This window comes from Scardinius erythrophthalmus (genome assembly GCF_964197995.2).
Source record: "Scardinius erythrophthalmus genome assembly, chromosome: 12".
Classification (NCBI taxonomy): Eukaryota; Metazoa; Chordata; class Actinopteri; order Cypriniformes; family Leuciscidae; genus Scardinius; species Scardinius erythrophthalmus.
In genome coordinates, this window is record NC_138232.1 from 21,401,713 (window position 1) to 21,423,186 (window position 21,474).

The 21,474-nt window shown below is 37.9% G+C and overlaps 1 protein-coding gene across 5 annotated transcripts in view; it reads left to right on the forward strand.

Moving 5' to 3' along the window:
• The window catches only part of brdt (bromodomain, testis-specific), a 39,840-nt gene that overhangs the window by 16,215 nt on the left and 2,151 nt on the right, over positions 1–21,474 (forward strand). For 4 of the 5 annotated variants that reach the window (XM_081381736.1, XM_081381734.1, XM_081381735.1 and 1 more), the window contains exons 8-20: positions 126–338; positions 4,848–5,026; positions 5,179–5,453; positions 7,093–7,185; positions 7,329–7,457; positions 8,804–8,865; positions 9,022–9,184; positions 9,404–9,745; positions 10,037–10,125; positions 18,667–18,778; positions 18,872–18,939; positions 19,030–19,223; positions 19,508–19,706. In XM_081381736.1, the coding sequence (XP_081237862.1) occupies positions 126–338; positions 4,848–5,026; positions 5,179–5,453; positions 7,093–7,185; positions 7,329–7,457; positions 8,804–8,865; positions 9,022–9,184; positions 9,404–9,745; positions 10,037–10,125; positions 18,667–18,778; positions 18,872–18,939; positions 19,030–19,223; positions 19,508–19,706 (2,118 nt within the window). The remainder of the gene's footprint in view (positions 1–125; positions 339–4,847; positions 5,027–5,178; positions 5,454–7,092; positions 7,186–7,328; positions 7,458–8,803; positions 8,866–9,021; positions 9,185–9,403; positions 9,746–10,036; positions 10,126–18,666; positions 18,779–18,871; positions 18,940–19,029; positions 19,224–19,507; positions 19,707–21,474) is intronic. The other variant, XM_081381737.1, reaches the window with a different exon arrangement.

A 21,474-nucleotide genomic window follows, 5' to 3' on the forward strand; every position in this document is an offset into this window, starting at 1 on the left:
CATTCTTCAAAACCATTGCTTGTCTTATCTTCCTGTTTCCTTTTAGAAATGCAGTATCTGTAGATTGTTCTCATGAAATTAAGTTTTCCTCACAGGCTGAATTTTGTTCTTTTTTTTTTTTTCAGGATGTTTTTGAGTTTCGCTTCTCTAAGATTCCTGACGAGCCGAGGAATGCAACCACAACCTCGAGTCAGAACAGAGTAAAGAAGGAGAGAGCACACAGTCCGTCCAGCTCTGAGAGTAGTGACAGCGAATCATCGTCTCCATCAGAAGACTCCTCAGACGCAGAGGAGGATGAAGAGGAGAGAGCGCAGAGGCTCGTCAACCTGGAGGAACAGGTAAGACTTGCATGTAGACATTTGAGTCCTTTCCTGCATACATTTGCTGTTCCAAAACAGTTTGTCATTGGCACGTCCCGATGTGACGACTCTTGCAAAAGGTTTGTATCAACATTACGCTGCCTCCAACAAATTCTATGGCAGTGTTGAATGCATCCTTGGTAGCGAAAGCCATTCCAGATGTTCTTCGCCAAGAAGTGAAAGAGGTGTTTATGAATACTGTATGCTTATACTGTACACTCTAAACTGAAAAGTCTTCACAAATAAGTCTGCGGAATTACAGGATAAATTTTTACTTGTGTATAGACCTTATGCGCCAGTGAAACGAGGGCGCCACCATCTTTAGAATATTGTCTTTTAACTTCCGTTTTTGCGGTCGCTCTGTATATTTCTATGGCATTGCTGTCCAGGAGTAATTAGCTTTTGAAGTGGATTTACTTAGTGTAAAGTTAACGAAAGTTATCATGAGGACTGTAATGTTTAAAGCAGATGGCTTAACAATGTCAGTTGACCGGGAAGATTTTAAAACGAGCCGTTCATTAATAAACACGCAGAATCGCTGTGAAAATACAGACCAGAAGTCAAAAGACAACGAGCGCAGCACTGAAAAGGGGCGGGGCTACATAAGGTCTATAGAGCTGGTAAGTCCCGCCCCTTCCGTAAAACCCCGCTGGACCTCAAAGTTGAAAAACCGTCAATGCAAGTGAATGGGAGAAAATAATTATTTTCTGGTCCCGTTTGAATTGTGCCATGAATGTGAACATATGTTGTCTGTGAATTTTTTATATAACTTTTCATGTTACGAGTTTGACAGTATATGGTATGATTCTTCGGCTAGCAGTTGTGGAAAAGACATAACGAGAAAGACTACATGTCGCCTATGTGACGTCACCCCATAAAGTTGACTTACCCGTGGTTTTCACCAACTTCAACGATTTTGTCCTCTCCCTGAAAGAAGGCGGTGAAGTGCACCAAAGACAGCCATGTTTAGCGGGATCCGTGAGCTAATCCGTGTGCTAGTGGTGTTGACGTTTCAAACGCGTCGAGAGTTGTAGTCCACAAAGTGCTCTCACACAAAGTCTAACCCAGGGGTCGGGAACCTTTTTTGACCAAAGAGCCATTTTTTCATTTTTGGATAATGCCTTTTTCCAAAAGAGCCACAGTAGGAAAAAAAATTGCCTATATATATATATATATATATATATATATTATTAAAGTTAATATTAAAGACGTGCTTTTTTCAATAAAAAATTCAACCGTGGTAATTATTATTAATATTATTTAATTATTAATATTATTAACAAATATTCAGCAAACAATAAATAAGTTGGAATATGGAATTAATTCTGCAGGGCTTTCACTGTGAGGTTGAGTACCAAGTGATGAGCATATACCCTTTTGTGTGCGTGTGAGAGAGAATGAATGCACACAGTACTATCTGCTGTGTTTACGTGAATACTCGACTTAGCATTTTGATATATTTCTGTGTTTATTTGGCCGTTTAGGCGCGCAACCGAAGACAAAGGCTGCTTGTCCGTGTTGCGCTCGGAGCGCGCGCACAGTATCCTGTCAGTTCTCTTTCGCGACTTATCGCGCTTTTTTTTGACACTCGCGAACAGCACTGAACACGCACTTTTGCCGGTACAACTTTAATATTATTATTATCATAAACTTTTCATTAACTTCAGTAGGCTGTACTACAACAAGGGAATTGTAATTGGTTGCTTTTTCTGCAGAGAGCCGATCTCTGTTGATGTGTTTTAATTGTTTTTCATCGATGGTTTGTTGGTAAAGGATTAGAGACCTCGCGAGCCACATGATTTTTGCCAAAGAGCCAGATGTGGCTCGCGAGCCATAGGTTCCCGACCTCTGGTCTAACCGTATCAAACTTCTACCCGCTAAATTGTAGCATTATTTACACGAAAAGTTATATAAAAAATTCACAGACAACATATGTTCACATTCATGGCACAATTCAAACGGGACCAGAAAATAATTATTTTCTCCCATTCACTTGCATTGACGGTTTTTCAACTTTGAGGTCCAGCGGGGTTTTGCGGAAGGGGCGGGACTTACCAGCTCTATAGGAGTGGACGATTTGGCAAAAAAAAAATCAAATTCTTTGTTTTATGCAGGATCACAATCCACAATCTTCCACGATATATATATACCTGTATATATATTTTTCTTATTGATTTTTAAGGGTGGTTTGCACCTATAAGGATTAAATTAAGCAAAGTTTAGAGCTAATCAAGGATTTGTTGATCTGGGTCGAGTTGTGTTGCACCACTTAATTTTAAACGTAGATTAACAAATCAGGAAATAGATTTCTAAATCTCTGACACAAGTAGCTCTTGCCGACAAAGAAAATAATCGTATAAAATGTCAGCCGTCTTATAAACTGCTATGTAGAAAGACCGTTAGAATTAAAGGGCTGATCAAACAGGCAATGAAAACATTGCGGCAGCTTGTGTGGATTTCATAAGCCTGGGAATATATTTAAAGTGTCAATTAATGGAGTAATATGGCAGCATAACTTATGACAAAACAACCGAGAAAAAAACGGGCATTTTTTGCTGAGTGATTATCTCCGCTCGTGACAGCGATGCCCTGTCCATTTGATCGCCGCCCAGCTGCCACGCTTTTAGGGCGCTCACCTCATCATCACCACCGCTGCTGTTAAATGCTAAATATATTCCTCTCTTCTTTTCTTTGTTCGACACCGAGGTGCTCCGAGATGAGAGACGGATCCGCATCCCAGACTCAATTGCAAGCGTAAGCTTTCATGTAAAGCTAATATTTATCCTTATAAGTTAAAATATAGAAGAAAAAAACAATGACAGACTATTTAGGCCAAAGTAAGGGTGGGTCAAAATCTTATTTCACTTAATATTATTTCATTATTTTATCTCTATTTAAAATGAGATCAAAGATACAAATTATAAATAATAAGTAAAATATAAGATACAATTGAAACGGCTTTACTTTTTTCAGCTATAGTAGATCTAGTTAACAGTAGATTTTTCTTCATTTCTTGCTTGACTGCTAATGTAAAAATATAACTGCATAAACTGTATAAATTATACATTTATTCTTATTAAAGCTAAAGCTATTCAGTCAAGGGCAATGAGTGATTTTTCTCTTTTTCATTTGCTCTCAAAAGTGATCAAAATAGAGCATCACTTTTTGAAAGTAACTACTGTATCGATTAAATCGTTACACCACCAGGTGGCGACAAGTGACTTAAAGATGTTAAGAGTCCTGTTAACATAATCTAAGTCTTAAAGAGGTCTGTTTGAAGCAAAAAATCATAATTTTTTTAAATTATCTGGAATCGTGCAGCTCTAGACCAAGCCAACTGTGTTTATGTAAACCTTGTGTGTATTTGACAGTTTAAGCGCAATAAGACATGAAATATAACTTAGTTCAGTACTTTCACAAGCTTCAGGTGTTGCGCTCAGAAAACAGTAGGGGTTAAACGGATCGAACGGCCCGGCACCACTGTTAGGCATGCATGTGATTCACGAATAATTTGCAAAGTTTAACCATCATATAGTGAAAGTATATCATTTACATGTGTTTTATGCTACCATTTGACACATTCAAGCATTTCAGCACAAGAAGAGGGAAAAGAGAACTTCGGCACTCATGCATTGTTACCTGTCATTTGTTTATCAAACAAAAAACACAGCTTTAACAAACATTAATTTAGATCTCATTCATACAGTGAACACCATAGTGTTATTTTACACTCTGGTCCAATTATTACATTTCTGTACCCGAATACTACAGTTAGACCTTACTTTATTTGTAACTTTATTATGTTGTATTTGTCTGTGCTTGTAATTAGTGTATTTGTTGTTGTTGTTTTTTACTGACTGTTCACTTGTCTTTAATAATGTTTGAACTTTATTATTTAGGCTAGTAGTTTTTGCTGTGGAATCGAAATACTAAAAGTGTGTCCCCACCCCCGTCAAGTTATTTTTTTTTTCTCTTGCTGATCCGAAAAATTATCCAATCCTTGACTCAAAAACCATAATATGATACAAATCGTATGTTTTATGATCCGTTGAACCATTACAGAACAGTGTGCAAGTAAAGTCATTTGAAGGTTTTACTGGCAGGGCTTTAAAACGCATGCAAATAATAAACGTTTTTGATGGCAAAGAACTGCAGCTGATAGAATGTGCCCTGAAGAGAGCTGTGCCCTGTTCGTATCATGCTACAGAGGCAGATCGTGAGCAATCTAAAATCGTGATATCGTGCATATACGCGTGTATTATTATGCTTATTACAGTTTTGTGCTGTTAGCATAATTATTGTGCTGTTAATGTCAAACCCTGTTGAAATTTAGTCTTATATGCCAATGTGAGCATTCAAAATCAGTCAGTTATGAAGTTTCATGATGGTTTGGATGCTTTTGTACTGTAGGCAGTGAGAGTTGCAGGGTTTTGAACTATAGATTGGGCGAATTTATTCTTTATGCCATTTCTGTTTTTTATTCTCCAGCTGAAAGCAGTACGAGAGCAGCTGCAGTTACTGACCCAAACACCTCTCTTGAAGCCAAAGAAAAGGGAAAAGTCCAAGAAGAAAAGGAAGAAAGAGAGAGAGTCCAGTAAGCGAAAAGGTGAAGAAACGAAGAAATCTGCAAAAATACAGAAAAGGTCAAACAGCAGCAAGTCATCAGGGTAAGAATAAGTTTTATTTGTGTGTGTGTGTTGGTGCGCACATCTTTCCTGGCTGTTTCCACACTAGAAATAATTAATGGAATTTATTTAATTTTTTTTACTCTGGCACAATATTCGCAGAGAAATCAAAATAATTTCAACTCTGTTCTCAGGCGGAAGGAGAGTAGAGCATGTGACTCTGAAGAAGAGATGAAAACTGTACCCATGTCTTACGAGGAGAAACGGCAACTGAGTCTAGACATTAACAAGCTTCCTGGGGACAAGCTTGGCAAAGTAGTGAACATCATCAAGGTTCGAGAACCCCTGCTCAGGGACACAGACCCTGAGGAGATCGAGATCGACTTTGAGACTCTTAAACCTTCAACTCTTCGAGCTCTTGAGTGCTACGTTGTAACTTGCCTTCGGAAGAAACCGAAAGAAACAGACAGTGAGTAATATTCAGTCATTATTAACAGCTTTTCATGCTGGTACATATTTTATGGAAATCTATGTAAATGAAATGAAGTGAGAAGTAGTACTAAAAGCCTTGTTCACACCACGTGTGATATGACTAAACACATGCAAATATAAAATATACGTTCAGAGTAATGCAAAAAAAAAGAAAAGTCATCATTATAGGGAAAAAAAAACAAGAAATGTTTGTTGAACAGTGTTTTGGCCTCCATGTATCCTGAATTTGCACAACAAGGGCTATTTTTCTGTACAAAACAGGCACATATGCTAAATAATTGTATGTATTTATTTATCTTCCTTCTCATTATTTGAAAATACAAGGTTACAGGCAACCTTGTTTTACAATTTTGTAGAGCAGCAGTGCCTCACGCTCTTAATTTTTAATTTGGTCGTACATAAAAAAAAAACACTGTAAAACAGACTTCAAGAAATACAAATTTGTGAGTTTAAAGGGTCATTTCACCCATTTGAACATTGTTTTTTATTTAAAGTGGGTCATATATGTAGTCGAAATGTAAAATAATTTTTGAATTTGGTGCCTTCGTGAACGAGAAAAGACAAAAAATAACTTCAGAACGCATTTGTATGAAAGACAACAACTCCCACAATGCACCACATTGCACAGCTCCGCAAGCCACTCCCACTAATCCAGAAAGCGCATATCTGCCTATAAGAGAAATCACTCTTCCGTCTACAAGGCTAGCTACTACCAGAGCTTGAAATTCATTTCACATTCACACAAAATGTCTAGTTAGTTGGCGAACTCATATAGTGCATTACTCCTCGTTTGTATTTCTTTCGAAAAGGTGAATTATTGCATGGTACCTGGATGTTCAGTCAGAACATATGCGGTGCGAAACTAGGATAGTTCTCAACACAAACGTCCGTGTCCTCGTCTGATTCAGAGATTTCGTCCAGGAGAAATTGTCATCGTTGAAATTCTTTGCCGCAGACGGACTCTATCTCTGTGTTCGTAGCGGTTCGTAGCTGCATTGTGAGATCACCGGCGCCACCAGTCCGCCCTAACTCGAGCCAGTCCGGGCTCCTCGTCCGCGGCAGGCAGGTCTTCTGCCTCGGCTGCTCTTCGCTATAATGCGGCTTGTAAAGGTAGCCACAAACACCTGATTCAAGCATCAGACTTCCGAAATCCTCTTCTTCTATATCATATTGAGCACTCTCCTCCGCTATTGTCATAACTTTACATCTGTCTCCACAGCGCCTGTTAGCTTAGCTACAAACAAGATGGAGGATATTGCTTTCAGTTTCAGAGAGTAAAGTCCCACCCACTGATCTGTAATAGGTCTGTAGCGTGAGCGCGCCCCACCCTGGGAAAGATGAGAAACTAGTGTCTGTAGTCTTAACAGAAATCCCCCCCTCTAACACTTCCTCCTACAATGACGCAAAATGACGATTTTTGCGTCATTGTAGGAGGAAGTGTAAGAGGTAAATAACAGATTTCTCCCATCTCAGGGGAAAATGAGAGAGTGTTGCACGACCATTCAATAGTATGACTGGGTTTCTAACAATGCAAAGCTTAATGCAAATGGGTGAAGTGTCTCTTTAAAGGGAAAAAGTTTAGCTTAAATTTATGGGTAATCTGTTTACATTTTTAGAAACGAAGTCACAAAAGAAGTCTAAAATCAAGGAAATGGATAAAGAGCTGCAGCACACAACTGGAGAACCAAACTCCAATAAAAAGGCCAAAAGTGAGTATATATAAAAAAAATATATATATATATATATATATATATATATATATATATATATATATATATATATATATTATTTAATAAAAATTTTATTTTATAAATGCAAATATAAACATGTATTTTTCTCTTTCTCTGTGCAGTTGAAACAGAAGGTGAGTTTAAAGACACGACCCGTCCGTCTCGTCTGAGTGAAAGCAGCAGCAGCTCGTCCAGCTCTGACAGCAGTAGTAGTGACTCTAGCTCCTCTGATAGCTGTGACTCTGATTCAGGTTAGCTGCTTCACACCTTCCCACCAACCCTTTTATTCACTCACTGTCTCTCAGGCCAGTCTGTGCCCCCCGCTATCTATCTGGCCACTGATGCAGAAAACAAACCAAAAATTGTAAAGCTTACTTGGACAATCCCCAGTGTTATAAACTCTTCAATTTATTTCACTACTGGACAACAAAGTTCAAGTACATGAAACGTTAAACAGTTTTTTTCTTTCTCTCTCTCTACTCAATTTTTTAAAAAAAAATTGGTGTTTGTTCCTTTTTTTCACTACTTGTCCAATCTCTTTTTTTTGTAATAAAATTGTGCACTTTTGGCTCCAAATAATGATAAAATTATTAGTCACGTAAGGGGTCCCTCACTCTTTCACTTGTTTTTTTTTATTTGGGTGCTATTATTTATTTGTTGTTTTCCTGTGTTCGATATTTTGTTCTTGTTTTCATCACAATCACTTATTTATGTTGGTGCTGTAGTTTAAGCTTGAGACCAGTTGGATCTTAGTGTGAAGTTTCCTGAAGTTGATTTAGTATTTTGGTTAAAAACACTTAGAAGAAAGGCCAGTTTTCAATTCGGACCTTCATCAAACATAGCTGAGGGCACAGTAGTTTGTGCTATTGTCCCGGCTAAGAGTTACAGCTGGTCTGTTTTAAACTGCTGCACTCATTCATTATTATGTGATTCCATTGCTTTGTAATTTCACCTTTTGTACTTGTGTGATAGGTTATGCAGAGATGTATATGTAATGATAATCTACAATAGATTGTAAAAGCATACGTCAATATGTTGTATGTGAGGTACTTGGATTGTAAACTATAGTTGGAACATGGAAGCTAGGACCAAAACAAGCTTGTCATAAGCAACCACTTGTCCTGTTTTAAATCTATTGTATATTTTGTAGATGTGTGCATTTTACTTACCTAAACGGGTATAAAGCTTAACCATTGAGCTTGGTGTTCGACACCCAGAGATTTAAATAAAACGCTTTTTGTAGACAACTGTTGTATATTAAGAATAGTGTTGTGATTTCTTCCCCTTTTGTCATTTCACATTTTTTTTCCACTTTTGCTCCTGTCACGAAACACTTTTCACACATTGTGCACATTTTACTTGAAAATACCCAAATTTCATCCACTTGAAATTAAACTTGTTTATTATTATTATTATTGTTATTATTATTTCAGTGATTGACACTTTTAGCACTTAATATGCATACAGTTTATTTTTTATTAGTGGAGCTCAAACAAACTGGGTAAATCAGCAGAAATGCCCATGGGATGGGGTTGGCCTTTCCCTCAGCCACGACTGAAGTGAAATGACCTCAGTGTGCATTGTGCGTGTCTTACAGAAAAGAAAGCTAAGAGGAAGCAAAGCAAAGCCCCTGGTCATGCCAACAAAAATAAAAACAAGGTAAAAAAAAAAAACACACAAGCCAATAAGAGTCCACAACCATTATTAAATGGCCTACTCCCACTCATTGATGATGGCACATGGAGCATTTCACTTCATGTAGGGCCAGATTTTTCCTGAGTGAAATATTGCCCCATTGTCCCCCTCCCCAAACAGGCAATGCGGCAGGCCGTTGCTGAGGTAAAGGACTCTTTTTCTGCCTCAGTCGTGACGTGCCAGTCTCGCCTAGTGTCACTAGTCTCAGAGGCAGACTCCAAAGACCTGCTTGCGTCACAGCAAGCAAATCATCCTGCCGAGGACACCATCACAGCATTCCCAGGTTAGGCTCACTGCCTTTGTTCACACTTCAGTTCATCTTAATGTGTTTTCTGTGGCCACATTGCACAAAAAGAATGAAATGACCTCCAAAAAAGAAAACGGTTTCTTGTTTTTAATGCCTCATCTAAATCTAAAACTACATTTGGAGACCAGATGAATACCTGCAACTTTGATTTATCAGTTTAACACCTTTCTGTCCATCCCTCTGCTTCCACAACAGCGTTACACAGCCGGCTGCCTCCTCAGCCATCCAGACCTAGTGGCAAAGCTGCCCCACTACCTCGTAAAGCCTGCACTGCCCCCATACCGCTCAGCCCACCTCCAGACCAGGCTCTCAGCCCTTTACATAACATTTCCGCCACCTCCCCCTGTAAAGACGACACAACCACCCCACCCAAAGTTTCCCACATTTCAATCACCCCACAGCCACCCGCCACACTCCTTTCAGACCCATTGTTTCCCTGTAGTCCCACGCTCAGTCCCCTTGACCTGCAGGTATCTCAGGTTGGCCCCCCATCACCTTCTGCTGCAGAGAAGCCTCCGCATAAGTCTGAGCAGGAAGGTAAGAGGTCGCTTGATGTGTCGACTCGACTCCCGCCGATCTCCGTCCCTCACTCTCTCTTCCCTCACTCTGTTAACGATGTGCATCTGCAACTTTCCCCTTCCATTGTAGGTTAGCATTGTATGTTCGTCTTTAACTGGTGGTTTGTCGCTGAGTCTTGTCATCGATTTAGTTTTTCTCTCCCAAGCTGCATGTCATTGCTGTCTCCGCTTGAATGTACGTATAAAACAGGATACCATTCTAGGCAAACTCCCATCTCTCTCTGTTTATCTCTCCTTCTCAATCTTGCAGGCATCCCTCCTCTTCTGTCACCACTGACATCACCTCCTGCAGCCATGCCTGTCACAGGATCCCAGCCTACCTCCAGCTCTCTGTTTGAGGTAATTCTCTTTCTGCTGAACATATCCATATGAAGAGACACTATTTTGTACAGTTTATCTCATTCATTTAGTTAAATAAGGTTATTGTCATTAAAGGAAAAGGGGCTTTTAAAATTTAGTGTTTTGTTGTAAATACTTTCTTAAAGGTACGCTACGCAACTTTTGGTGGTAATTACGTGAATTGGGCTTTGGCTCAGCTCTTCATCTCGAATTATGACTTGTGGCGTATGTGGCTACCGGCAAACATTTTATCAGAGTAAATGATATCACAAGTCAACTTGTACCCTTCTTGTAACAACTTGTAAAAGGATATGAGGAAAATGTGTAATAATTTTTTTTTTTTTTTTTTTTTTTTTTAACCTGTTAACCGTTGCCAGAGCGCGGGCGCACTGAAGCGGTTTTTTTTATAAATAGTTCAAAGTTACTATCAGATTTAATGTTATACCTTGACAAACTATACATCATTACAAAGATATAAGACTCAAGTTTCAGAATTTGACCACTATTGTATTCTGAGAAACTTATAGCGACAGTTATTTCTTAATTTGTGTCAGGAGTTATGAAATGAAAAAATGAGTCGATACCTTTGATATGAATTATGCGCGTCAGCCGCTTTCATTCATAAAAAAACTCCCGTGCCGTCGTCATGACACTGATACACAAAACAACGTCCTTCCGGGCTTTTAGCTAAAAAATGTGCAGATTTGGAGAAATATTGATATATTCTCATAGGTTTACATCAGATTTCTATAGACAGGAATAATATTTATTGAATTTATACCCAAATGCGTCGATGTAATCATTATGAGCGTTTGTATACTCTGTTAATGCGTTTTCAATTCATACCAATAGCATGAGGGCGCCCTCGCCGCCCTGTGCACAGTATTAGAACATGAAGAAGTGCCATAATCATGTGACAATCCAGGAAGCCTCGAACACACACACAGCTAACAACAGATCGCGCTGTAACATGGAGAAACAGTCGTTTTGAAGACAATAAACATGTTTGCTATGATATTTGAGTTACCTGTGTTTTTCAATCCATGCCAGGTATTTCCATAATAATAGATTATATTTATAATGTAATGCTAATCTATATAGACTATCATTGTGCAGAACAGTATACAATAGTATATTTTCTGTCTGATTTTTTTATCTGAAGCCAAATTAGATCACAGAAAATTATTTAAAATACTCGATTTGCTTTATAAAGTAAGTTTATAAGCACAAACATGGTTTTAATCTCATAAATTGTCGTGTATTGATGGTGTGCTAAGCTAACATGCTAGCTAGCCCTAGGTGCACCTGCCACCTAGAAGTTATATTTTTATTATTTTTTGAACGCTTACTGAAATGTTTCTTTATTCAAGAAATGCATTTAAAACAGTTTAGAATGTAAGGGTGAACTTTGAGAAAATAAATTAGTGACTGAAACCATATGAATAGCATGTGAATAGCCAGTCGTTAGTAACTAATGCAGACAAAAGAAATGCATATTTAGAGCCATAACCTGGCTGGAGAGGTGTGAATGTGTGCAGGGGGAGACTGAGACTGAATGGGGCTCGTTTGCACCACAAAACAATAAAGACAATATACTGCATAGATGGTAAGAAGATGACACTAAATATCAGTAGCATTTTAGCATCAAATCAAAATAAAGTCACATGACATGGTCTTGAAAAACATTTCACTAAATACAGAGTTTTGGACTTATTATCTTAAGATTTTAAACATAAAATGTTTAGACATGTGGCATTAGCTGTAGTGCATTTCTAGACTGCTCCAGGGCCAACTTCAATTTTATTTTCATGAGGATGTTTCATAAAAAATAATTTCTAATAACTTTACAAAACTTTGAAGCTATTTATAACAATTTTTGTCATTATGACAATAATTAATTCTACATTACAATAAACTGCCAGGTGTCAGCTTTCAAATGAGATCATACTTGTGCTTTTAGTACAAAGGGTTCATGAACTGTATCTGTTTCAGTTTGGGTATGTCATTTCTTGGGATTTTTCAAAAGTGGGGTTGCAGCTTAACAGGTTAAGCAGTTAACTGCCCTCCACTGTTTTGACTTCTTGAAAACGGTTTCCAATAAATAACATAAAGGCAACACTGACATAAAAAAAAAAGATTGCTATATATTAGTGGTTTTCAACGGGGGCGTTGGAGGCAAGATTTTTGAAAGGGGGGCGTTCAGGTGTTAATGGGGGGCGTTCATGAGTTTAAATATATAACGCAAATTTTTGTTAATTTACTTGTATTAATTTGAAGCATTTAGTCATTTATTTGTAATAAACACTTTGTTTAAAAAGTGTTAGGACTATGTATATGTTAAATTATGTTGTAAAACATATGTGTAGAGTGTGATGTCATTGTGTGTGCACGCACGTGAAAGAATACATGTAGTAGTGTAATGTAGACAGACACTGTAACTAAAAGAGGTTTGAATTTTTCTTTGTTTAATTTGCACACTGAATATGGGTTGGAGCTTTTGAACTCTCAAAGTGCACCAGATTGATGAATTTAACATTAAAATGCACAAAATTTTCTTACGGGGGGCATGCCCCCGAACCCCCCTAGAAGGCCCGAGGTCCACCCACCACAGATTTACCTGTGAGAAAAGCCCTTTGAGAAGCACTGTATTGCTATGCCAATGCAGTTTATTGCTTGTTTTTTGGATTAATCACTGTGGAGTATAGTTCCAATGTATTAATAAATGACAATTTTGTTCTTATTTCACCTGTTAACTCTCACTAGTTCCTGCTCGCTCATTAGTTTGGGGGTGGGGGGCGAACCAAAAAAGGTTGAGAACCACTGCTATATATCTTACCTGTTGAGCAAGATAAATATGAAGGACTAAAAATGACAGAACGAAAAATAAATAAATAAATAAATGCAGAAATAATAGTAAAAATAAATACATTTTGGTAATATAAATGGCTATTTCTGTATTTTTACATGTATTTATTTATTTATTTATACATTTATTTATATATTTATGTATTTATTTATTTATTTATTTATATATCTATATATGTATTTATTTATACATTTATTTATTCCTACATTTATTTATTTCTGTATTTCCACATTTCTACATTTATTTATTTCTGTATTTCCACATTTCTACATTTATTTTTCCCTGCGCATGTATGCTAATTGACCAATGGCTAACCACGCCCCCAAACGCGATGAGCCAATCACAGTACGCATAGCTAACCCAATACACTTGGACGTTCTCTGCTTCCTCGTCCATTGCAATGCATTGCGGTTATCAGTTTTCATTCGTTTTTATGTTTTTTTCTTGTCATTTTGGCTTTAAAACAGCGTGTGTGTGATTTTGGTTGGGTGACAGTTGTAGGTTACAGTTTGACAAGAGTTTACAGTTTGACAAAAGCACAATGTTGTGTTTTACACAAATATAAGTAGGCTAAACACTTTGCAGTTTTAATTATGTCCTGTATGAACAAAATGGAGTATGTTTTTATGTTTCCACTGTTCGATCGCGCCCCGGCGCCCGCTCTCTGACACACACACACACACACACACACACATTCCAGCAATGCAATCTTGACATCGCAGCCTGTCCATTATTCTGCGCTCCCACCAAACGCGAATAGGGCGTCAAATTCGCGCGTATCCGCGTCTAGTTCGACGCTTGAACATTTTGAATCCAAAGCGAATAGGACGCGCGTATAAAGCGAGCATTTGAAGCGAAATAGCACCAAACTATAACGTTTACACTGTGAACTGTAAATCTTTGTTCTGGAGCTGAAGCTTATCGACCTTCTCAACAATAAAATTATTAATATAACCCTCCGATGCATATTTAAGGCCCTTTTGGTGACATCGAGATGATATATAATCTTTCTGTCTCCAAAAAATCATCAATTGCCTCCTGTGAAATGTATCCTACTGACAGCTGCCAAAGCTCCTGTTACCGAATGTTGACTGAGTGAGTGGAGGGGGCGTGGTTAGCCATTGGTCAATTAGCATACATGCGCAGGGAAAAATAAATGTAGAAATGTGGAAATACAGAAATAAATAAATGTAGAAATGTGGAAATACAGAAATAAATAAATGTAGGAATAAATAAATGTAGAAATAAATACATATATAAATATATAAATACATAAATATATAAATAAATGTATAAATACATAAATAAATACATATAAAAATGCATAAATAAATAAATAAATACATGTAAAAATACAGAAATAGCCATTTATATTACCAAAATGTATTTATTTCTACTATTATTTCTGCATTTATTTATTTATTTCTACATTTATTTATTTATTTATTTATTTATTTTTCGTTCTGTCATTTTTAGTCCTTCATAGATAAAGGCCATTTCTGGCTCAGTTTTAAATCCTAGAGTTGTCAGCACCTCTGAAAATCCTGAGTTGTGCTGTGTCATTCTGCTAAACATTGCATGGCAAAATAATTATATTATCTGTATTTTTTGTGTGGTGTTGTTGCTGCAGTGCGTTCATTTTATGAAACTTTGGCAGTTATGTAGTATCAGTTTAATAACAGCAATAAGTCCTCTAAAGCCGTGGTTTATAGAGTTCAGAATGCTTCGCGCCATGCCTAACACCACCTCTTAGCTGTTCAATTCACTGTAAACCAAAGCTTCTCGGGGCTTATTGCTATAACCATGTCACTACCTAATATGTGACCAAGATCAGGGTATTGGTAATGTAAGGATTTGAGGATTTGATTCCTTTTTTTTTTTTTTTCACCATTGGATGTTGTTTTCAAGCTAGCTGACATTTATTGGGCCCATGATGAGTGGCTGATTGTAACAGTTGTACATGGTTTGATGAAGGGAAGGGACTAGAGCAGTGACGGTATTAGAATGAAATCTAAAAGGGTGTCTGCAATTATGATTATTCAAAGTAATTGGTGTAAGCTCGCACTCGATCGGCCCAAAACCGGCATCCGACCAGTGCGGAAGGTCTTTACGCGTTACTATCCTTTTCTCGAGGCAAAGTATTTTTTGAATAAATGCAATACATTTGAATATGTATTCTCTTGTTATTTCATCTGACTCCATACATGAAAAGGTTTTCATTTTTGGGTCATTGATTGTGAGCGAATGTTAGACACTTCCTTTTAACTCTTTAATGAAAATGTCAAAGTCAGTTAGAATAATCAAATGTAAGAATTTATTATGTCAGGTAAATGTATCATGCCAATTTCATAATCAATTCAAAGATAATCGATACAAAACATCAAATGCTCTGGAATAAAGAGAAGAGATGCAACCCAACATTAAGAAATACATGAGGCTAAGAGGTCTCACTCTCAGCCTCACGGGCTAATCTGAGATACAGAAAGGCCCCGAATCCCCTGCTGCATTTCACTATATAGTCAGGACCTCTTTCACTTGGAAACATCTTTTAACAATGGAAATTTGCATTCAGAAGTTACACCTTTTGGGGGGGTAGGAGACCATTTGCCAGGAGACCACCTTCCTTTGAGTGTCAGTTATCCCTAAACTCTTATAAACCGTATTACCTTTTGTTTTACTTATTTGGAAATGAGACACTTGTACCAGTCGCAATGAGACATTTCAAATGATACTAAATATGTATAATACTCGATGTTAATCATTCACATTAAACTATACATTTTCTTGGGTGACTTCAGGTGAGACTTTAAAGACTGAGGCTTTGTTTCTGTTGAGAGCTAATAAAAATCTGCAGTCTGCCCAGGTGTTAATCAAAGGAAACTGTCCAGTCTTACTGCTTTTGGAGGGTTGCATAGGAATTCTGACTACATTCAAAGCCTGTAAAATATTTCTTTGACTGTTGTGCAACAGTGGTAGCTCAAATAATGGTGCAGCATTGTCTATCATTTTATCTATTTGTGGGATACCTACCACTAAATATGACCTAACAATAAAAAAATGTGGTTGGTCACTGTGTCAGTTAGAAGTCCACCTGTCTAAATGGGCGGTGCTTATCCATAGCCTTATATTAGCATCCACGCCAATGGACGCTCCAGCTCTTTTGGGTCGGTGTGTATTCTGACTAGCTGTCAATGTTATCAACAACAGCTGAGAAAATGTTATTCTAAACGTGATCCAGCGATATCATTACTCTGTTGTTATCATTATCCACTTCATTTGTTACGTAAGAGTGGGTGCAGCCATTTGTAACTTAAATGTGCGAGGCTTCCGGTGGCATACGCTTTGTTATATTTAGCTGTAGAAAAATATATTTTTATGCTGCTTGTAATTGCAAACTGGTAATACCATACCAGTAATACGAATAGAGCGTCAAATTCGCGCCTAGTTCGACGCTTGAACATTTTGAATCCATTCGCGCGTCCAAGGCGAATAGGACATGCGTATAAAGCGAGCGTTTGAAGCGAAATAGACGGTTGAACAGTCACGGTGTATTGCATTTCACGCATCGCCCGTGACTCTTGCGTATGAAAGGGAGCGCGTCGATCGTTGCTCACGTTGACTATGTAACGGCCCTAACAGTTACAAGGACATTTTACTTGGGAATGTAACGTTAGTAACAAGAAGAAATGTTTAAATTATGAGCCATTTTCCCTTTTCTTTTGGCTGTTTGTAATGTAACTGATTGTTACTGCTGGTTGCCAAGGTAACATAGTCTTAGACCTAAGTTAGCCTGGGGTGTCTAATTTTTTTTGGTCTAAATTAAGTCAGTCTTTATTTTTGTGAAACAGTCTAACTTGCATTAGACTATCTATGAGCAAATTTTAGACTTGTCTAACACTATAGACCGGTCTAAAATAGCTTTGTGAAACCGGCCCCAAGGGTGTGACGATACACGTATAGGCCTGTCGTATATTTTTCCTACCGACCAAAATTTTGTTAGCCGTCGTGCTGGAGCGACTACCATAACATTGCCCAACATCAAATGGCAAATGTAATGAAAGTGGAACAAAACTGTGCTACTCGTGTGCTTCACGGATAGTTGATCATTTTGGACCAATATGCGCAAGCCGATCTTGATCAAGCGACACTGTTGCAACACCGTGCTAAGAAATCCAGTAAAGAAAGCATTTGAATTCGCCACAGAAGTAATAACATCGCTGTGAGATTTAGAAGCATTCAAATTTCTCCGTTATTAACCATAGATCACTATTAGATAAAACAGCGCTTATGTGGAAAACAGGAGAAACATTGTGCCATGAATGAACTAGTTAGACCTTAAGTCCACAAATCAGCTACATTTGCCCAAAAGAAAAAAGAAAAAATTCTCTCTCTTTCTGATTGGTTATTGCGGCATTTGGGGCGGTTCCTGAGGTCTGATTTGTTAGCGTTCGACAGCATGCCTTCCAGACTGGTTCATGTTTTCATAGACATGTTTTCATGTCATATTTTTATTTGTTTACATTCATTTTTATAAAGGCCTTAAAATATTCATTTTCATGACGGACACGCCCTGCACATGCGCAATTATTATTTCGACATTATGAATAAAAATGCTGCCCTCAAATGTTAAACTGGAATTTGTCGCCTTACCTATAGATTGATTGTGTGCCCCCTCTAATATGAGATGCATTAAAAAGAGGTGGGGCGCGCCTGTGCAGGTCCTCTTCAGGCCCTCCACAGAGCACCCCACCCGGCCCTATTCCCAGTTGATTTAGTTATTGTTTTCTTAAATGTGGGTGTGAGTGTTGGACATCTATCATGAGGAGCATTAAAAAGTGAGGTGTACAGAGTATCCAAGTACTTCTGATCATTTTAACTATTGCATCACAGAAATAATGATACTATGAGGTTGAAAAGACTGTTTGTGAAGCTGTTTCATGACAACTCTCTCCGGGTCAGCAGCAGCGCCAGCACAGCTTTTAACGTTGCAATATGATTTTGTCAAAGTTTAATAGACGGACGGATTGAAAGATCGCGTGGGTGTTTGAATCGAGATCACAGTTTTTTAAGGATGAATCGTGCAGCTCTATTGTCTTATCTCTCTCAGCATGAGTAGCGCAAGGGCTTTTCAGTCTCACGTCTCTTCCACGCGTCCACTTATTTCAACACTCAACACATTTTATCCTCTGTTGGAATGAAAGTGGCTAACTTCTGTCAACCTCATCTACAAGCAAGGACAAAAATAAAGCAATTGAATTTGAATTAATATCGATTCTGAAAAAAAAAATCGATTTTAGAATCGTAAAAAAAAAAAAACCGCGATCGCTAGGTGAATCGTTTTTTTTCTCCCAGCCCTAATAAACACACTGGTTAGTAGCAAATAGTTTTACCATTTACTACATTTTATTATTCTATATATTTGCCTATAGCCACTAATATAATCTCACACATTCACAGTTGCAAAATAAGTTGCATAGCTGTGGTTTGGACTTCCCTATTCTCATTAGAACAATCTGGTTAAGTTTGGCGTCTCCATTTCTGGGTTCAAATGCGGATCAGATCCCCCCCCACCCCCCCAAAAAAAACAGTACTAATATACTCATGGTATGGTGTGGTTCTACTGAAAAATCATGTTCAATCACAAATGACTTTTTGTACTATCTTTCTCTCTGCAGCAATGTACATTGTTGTCACCTCTGCATGAGAGTCCATTAACAAATGTGAGGGATGAGCAGAGCAGCCCTGAGACACTGGAAGAGCACTCTGTTCAGCTGCACAAAATGCACGGTCAGCATTTCCTCTGCCGTTTTCCTCCGGAGTCCTTTCTCTTTTCCTTTTTCTCAATGGTTTCTTGAAATTAGTTATTGTCACATTTTCTAGGAGCGAAACACGATTCCAGTGAACTATGCAAGTCTATTCAAGATGCCAAATCCTCCCTGCCTAAAAAGGTACAGGTGCTTTACATGGGGTACCAAGCAAAATATGCCCTCAATCTTTAGTACTCTCTGATAACCTGGACCTATTCATATGCGTTTAAGGATATTGTCCTAAAGCATGCCGACTCCTGGACAAGCCTGGGTAAGATGGCTACTCAAAATCCTTGCCCCATCAAATCATCAAAGGAAAGTTTCCAGCAGTTTCGCAAAGTTGCCATCGAAAAAGAGGAACGAGAGAGAGCTCGGAAACTGCAGCTGGAGGCTGGTCGAGAGAAGAGCGGCACAGACAAAAGCAGGTATAAACGGATTCTTAGTTTTCAGGCAACACAGTGTATAAAGTTGTGTTATGTAAATTATAATTTGGAGGAGTTTCAATCTCTGCCCTGGCTGGCTGGAGACATGATTCCAGCTGACCACAGCTTCCCATGGCTCTGTTTCAAAACCTAGCGAGTATGCATAATGCATTCAAAATTTCATTTCTATTATTAATTTACACTCGTATCCCCATATCCCACATTTGATTATTGTACGACTGTTCTCGCTGAACTAGCTGACAGTGTTTCCTTTTAATGATTTCTAGTCTGACGCAGCAGCTCCAAAAGACTAAGCTAGACTGCCAGCCTTCAAAGCCAGAAGTGGAGTCAGCAGAGCTGCCTCTGATGGCAGCCATCTTGGATCCCCCCAAAGCACCTGAGCCCTGCTCTCTTCCGCAGAGCTCTGTAGACAGAGAACGAGAGATGGCCCGCAGGAGAGAGCAGGAACGCCGCAGAAGAGAGGCCGTAAGTACTTCACACACTAAGTATTTAGATATTCAATTAAAAATGTTAATATTTAATCCAAATAGTGATTAGGATATTTTATGAATCAAAGAATTGTCCTTTGTTGTTTGTTTTGATTATTAAATGTTATGGTTTTATTATTATTATTTATAATAATAGTGTTATATTTAACTCAGAAAAGCCGTTCAGTGACCATAAACATGTTAGTCAGCTACAAAATAAACTCATTTTTACTGTTCTTTAATATTTAATCTATGTTTGAATAAATCTGTCCAGTTTTTATGACAGCCACTATTTAAAGTCCCCCTGTGGTGAAAATCACATAAACAAAAAATTGTTTATATGTCTATTTGGTGTTTTTAATATGCTGTATGACAAACCATGTGCAAATTCATAAGTCAACACCAATAGATGACTATTTTCTCCTTAAAGGGGGGGTGAAACACTCAGTTTCAGTCAATCTCATGTTAATCATGAGTGCCTATAGAGTAGTATTGCATCCTTCATATCTCCAAAAAGTCTTTAGTTTTATTATATTTATAAAAGAACAATAGGCTGTACCGAGTCTTTCCGGAAAAAAAACAAGCGGCTGGAGGCATGCCGTGTGGGCGGAGCTAAAGAATCACGAGCATACATACAGAACGCGTTTTTGCTTAGAAAAACGTGAAATGGGGGGAAAACACAAGGTCTCGAGAGTTTTTTAAAAGTAGAAATGATTTTAACTTGAGCGCAGTGTTTTTAGAAAACCATGTCATGCGCGAGTTTTACAACATTTGTGTGTGTTTACTCATGGTTTATGAGGACATGAATTGGTTTATGGATTATTGTATGTGACTTAACAGTAGCAAGCGGAACAGTTTTGCACATCAGACCAGTATTTTCATAGAAAAACAATGGAATAGTAGCGCATTTCAATGAAGAAGCGCGCTTTGTGTGAACTGCCCCCTAGGTTTATTATGAAATAATTCATTTATTTCAACATATTTTCACACTCTTTGTGTATTGTTGTTTGGAGTGGTTTTACAATAAACAAAGACACCTACAGTGGCCAGCTACGTGATCATGTTGTTTTTGCTGTACTTGCGCACCGATAGCTAACAACACACAGACATTTGAAGCAGTTTTACTCACCGCCTGCAGTTCCAACGCACGATGTGAACCTTTATCGTTGGGACTGCTCCATCCTTAAAACATTAGACGATCTGCAAATCCGGCAAATACTTCCCTAACGGCGAGCACAGCGCTTTGATGTGCGTACTGCTTTCGCTCTCTCGCTCTGGTCTACGGGTGCGCGCGCCCTTCCGGGAGAAGTGCACTTAGGCCCGTATAAGGAAATTCCGCCGCATCTGACGTCACACAGGCCCATACGCGAAAAAAACTTTCCGAAACTTGTGACAAATAAGCCACAAGTTATTATCTGAAGTTATTATCAATCTACCCGTTATTATCAATCTAAATTAATCTCGTTTTTAATTTAACTTAATTTCGTTTTTCATTTAAATTTCGTTTTTCTTTATTTAAATTTCGTTTTGTCTTTACTTAAATTTCGTTTTTTCTTTATTGAATTTTTTTTTCTTTCTTTAAACTTTAAATTTCGTTTTTTCTTTATTTAAATTTTAAATTGTTTTTTTTCTTTATTTAAATTGTTTTTCTTTATTTAATTTTTTTTTCTTTATTTAAATCTACCCTTTACTGTGTCAGTAATTTGTTAGTCAGAAAAATATAGACTACCTTAAAGTATTGCTTAATTTAACAGACCTGTGTGTGT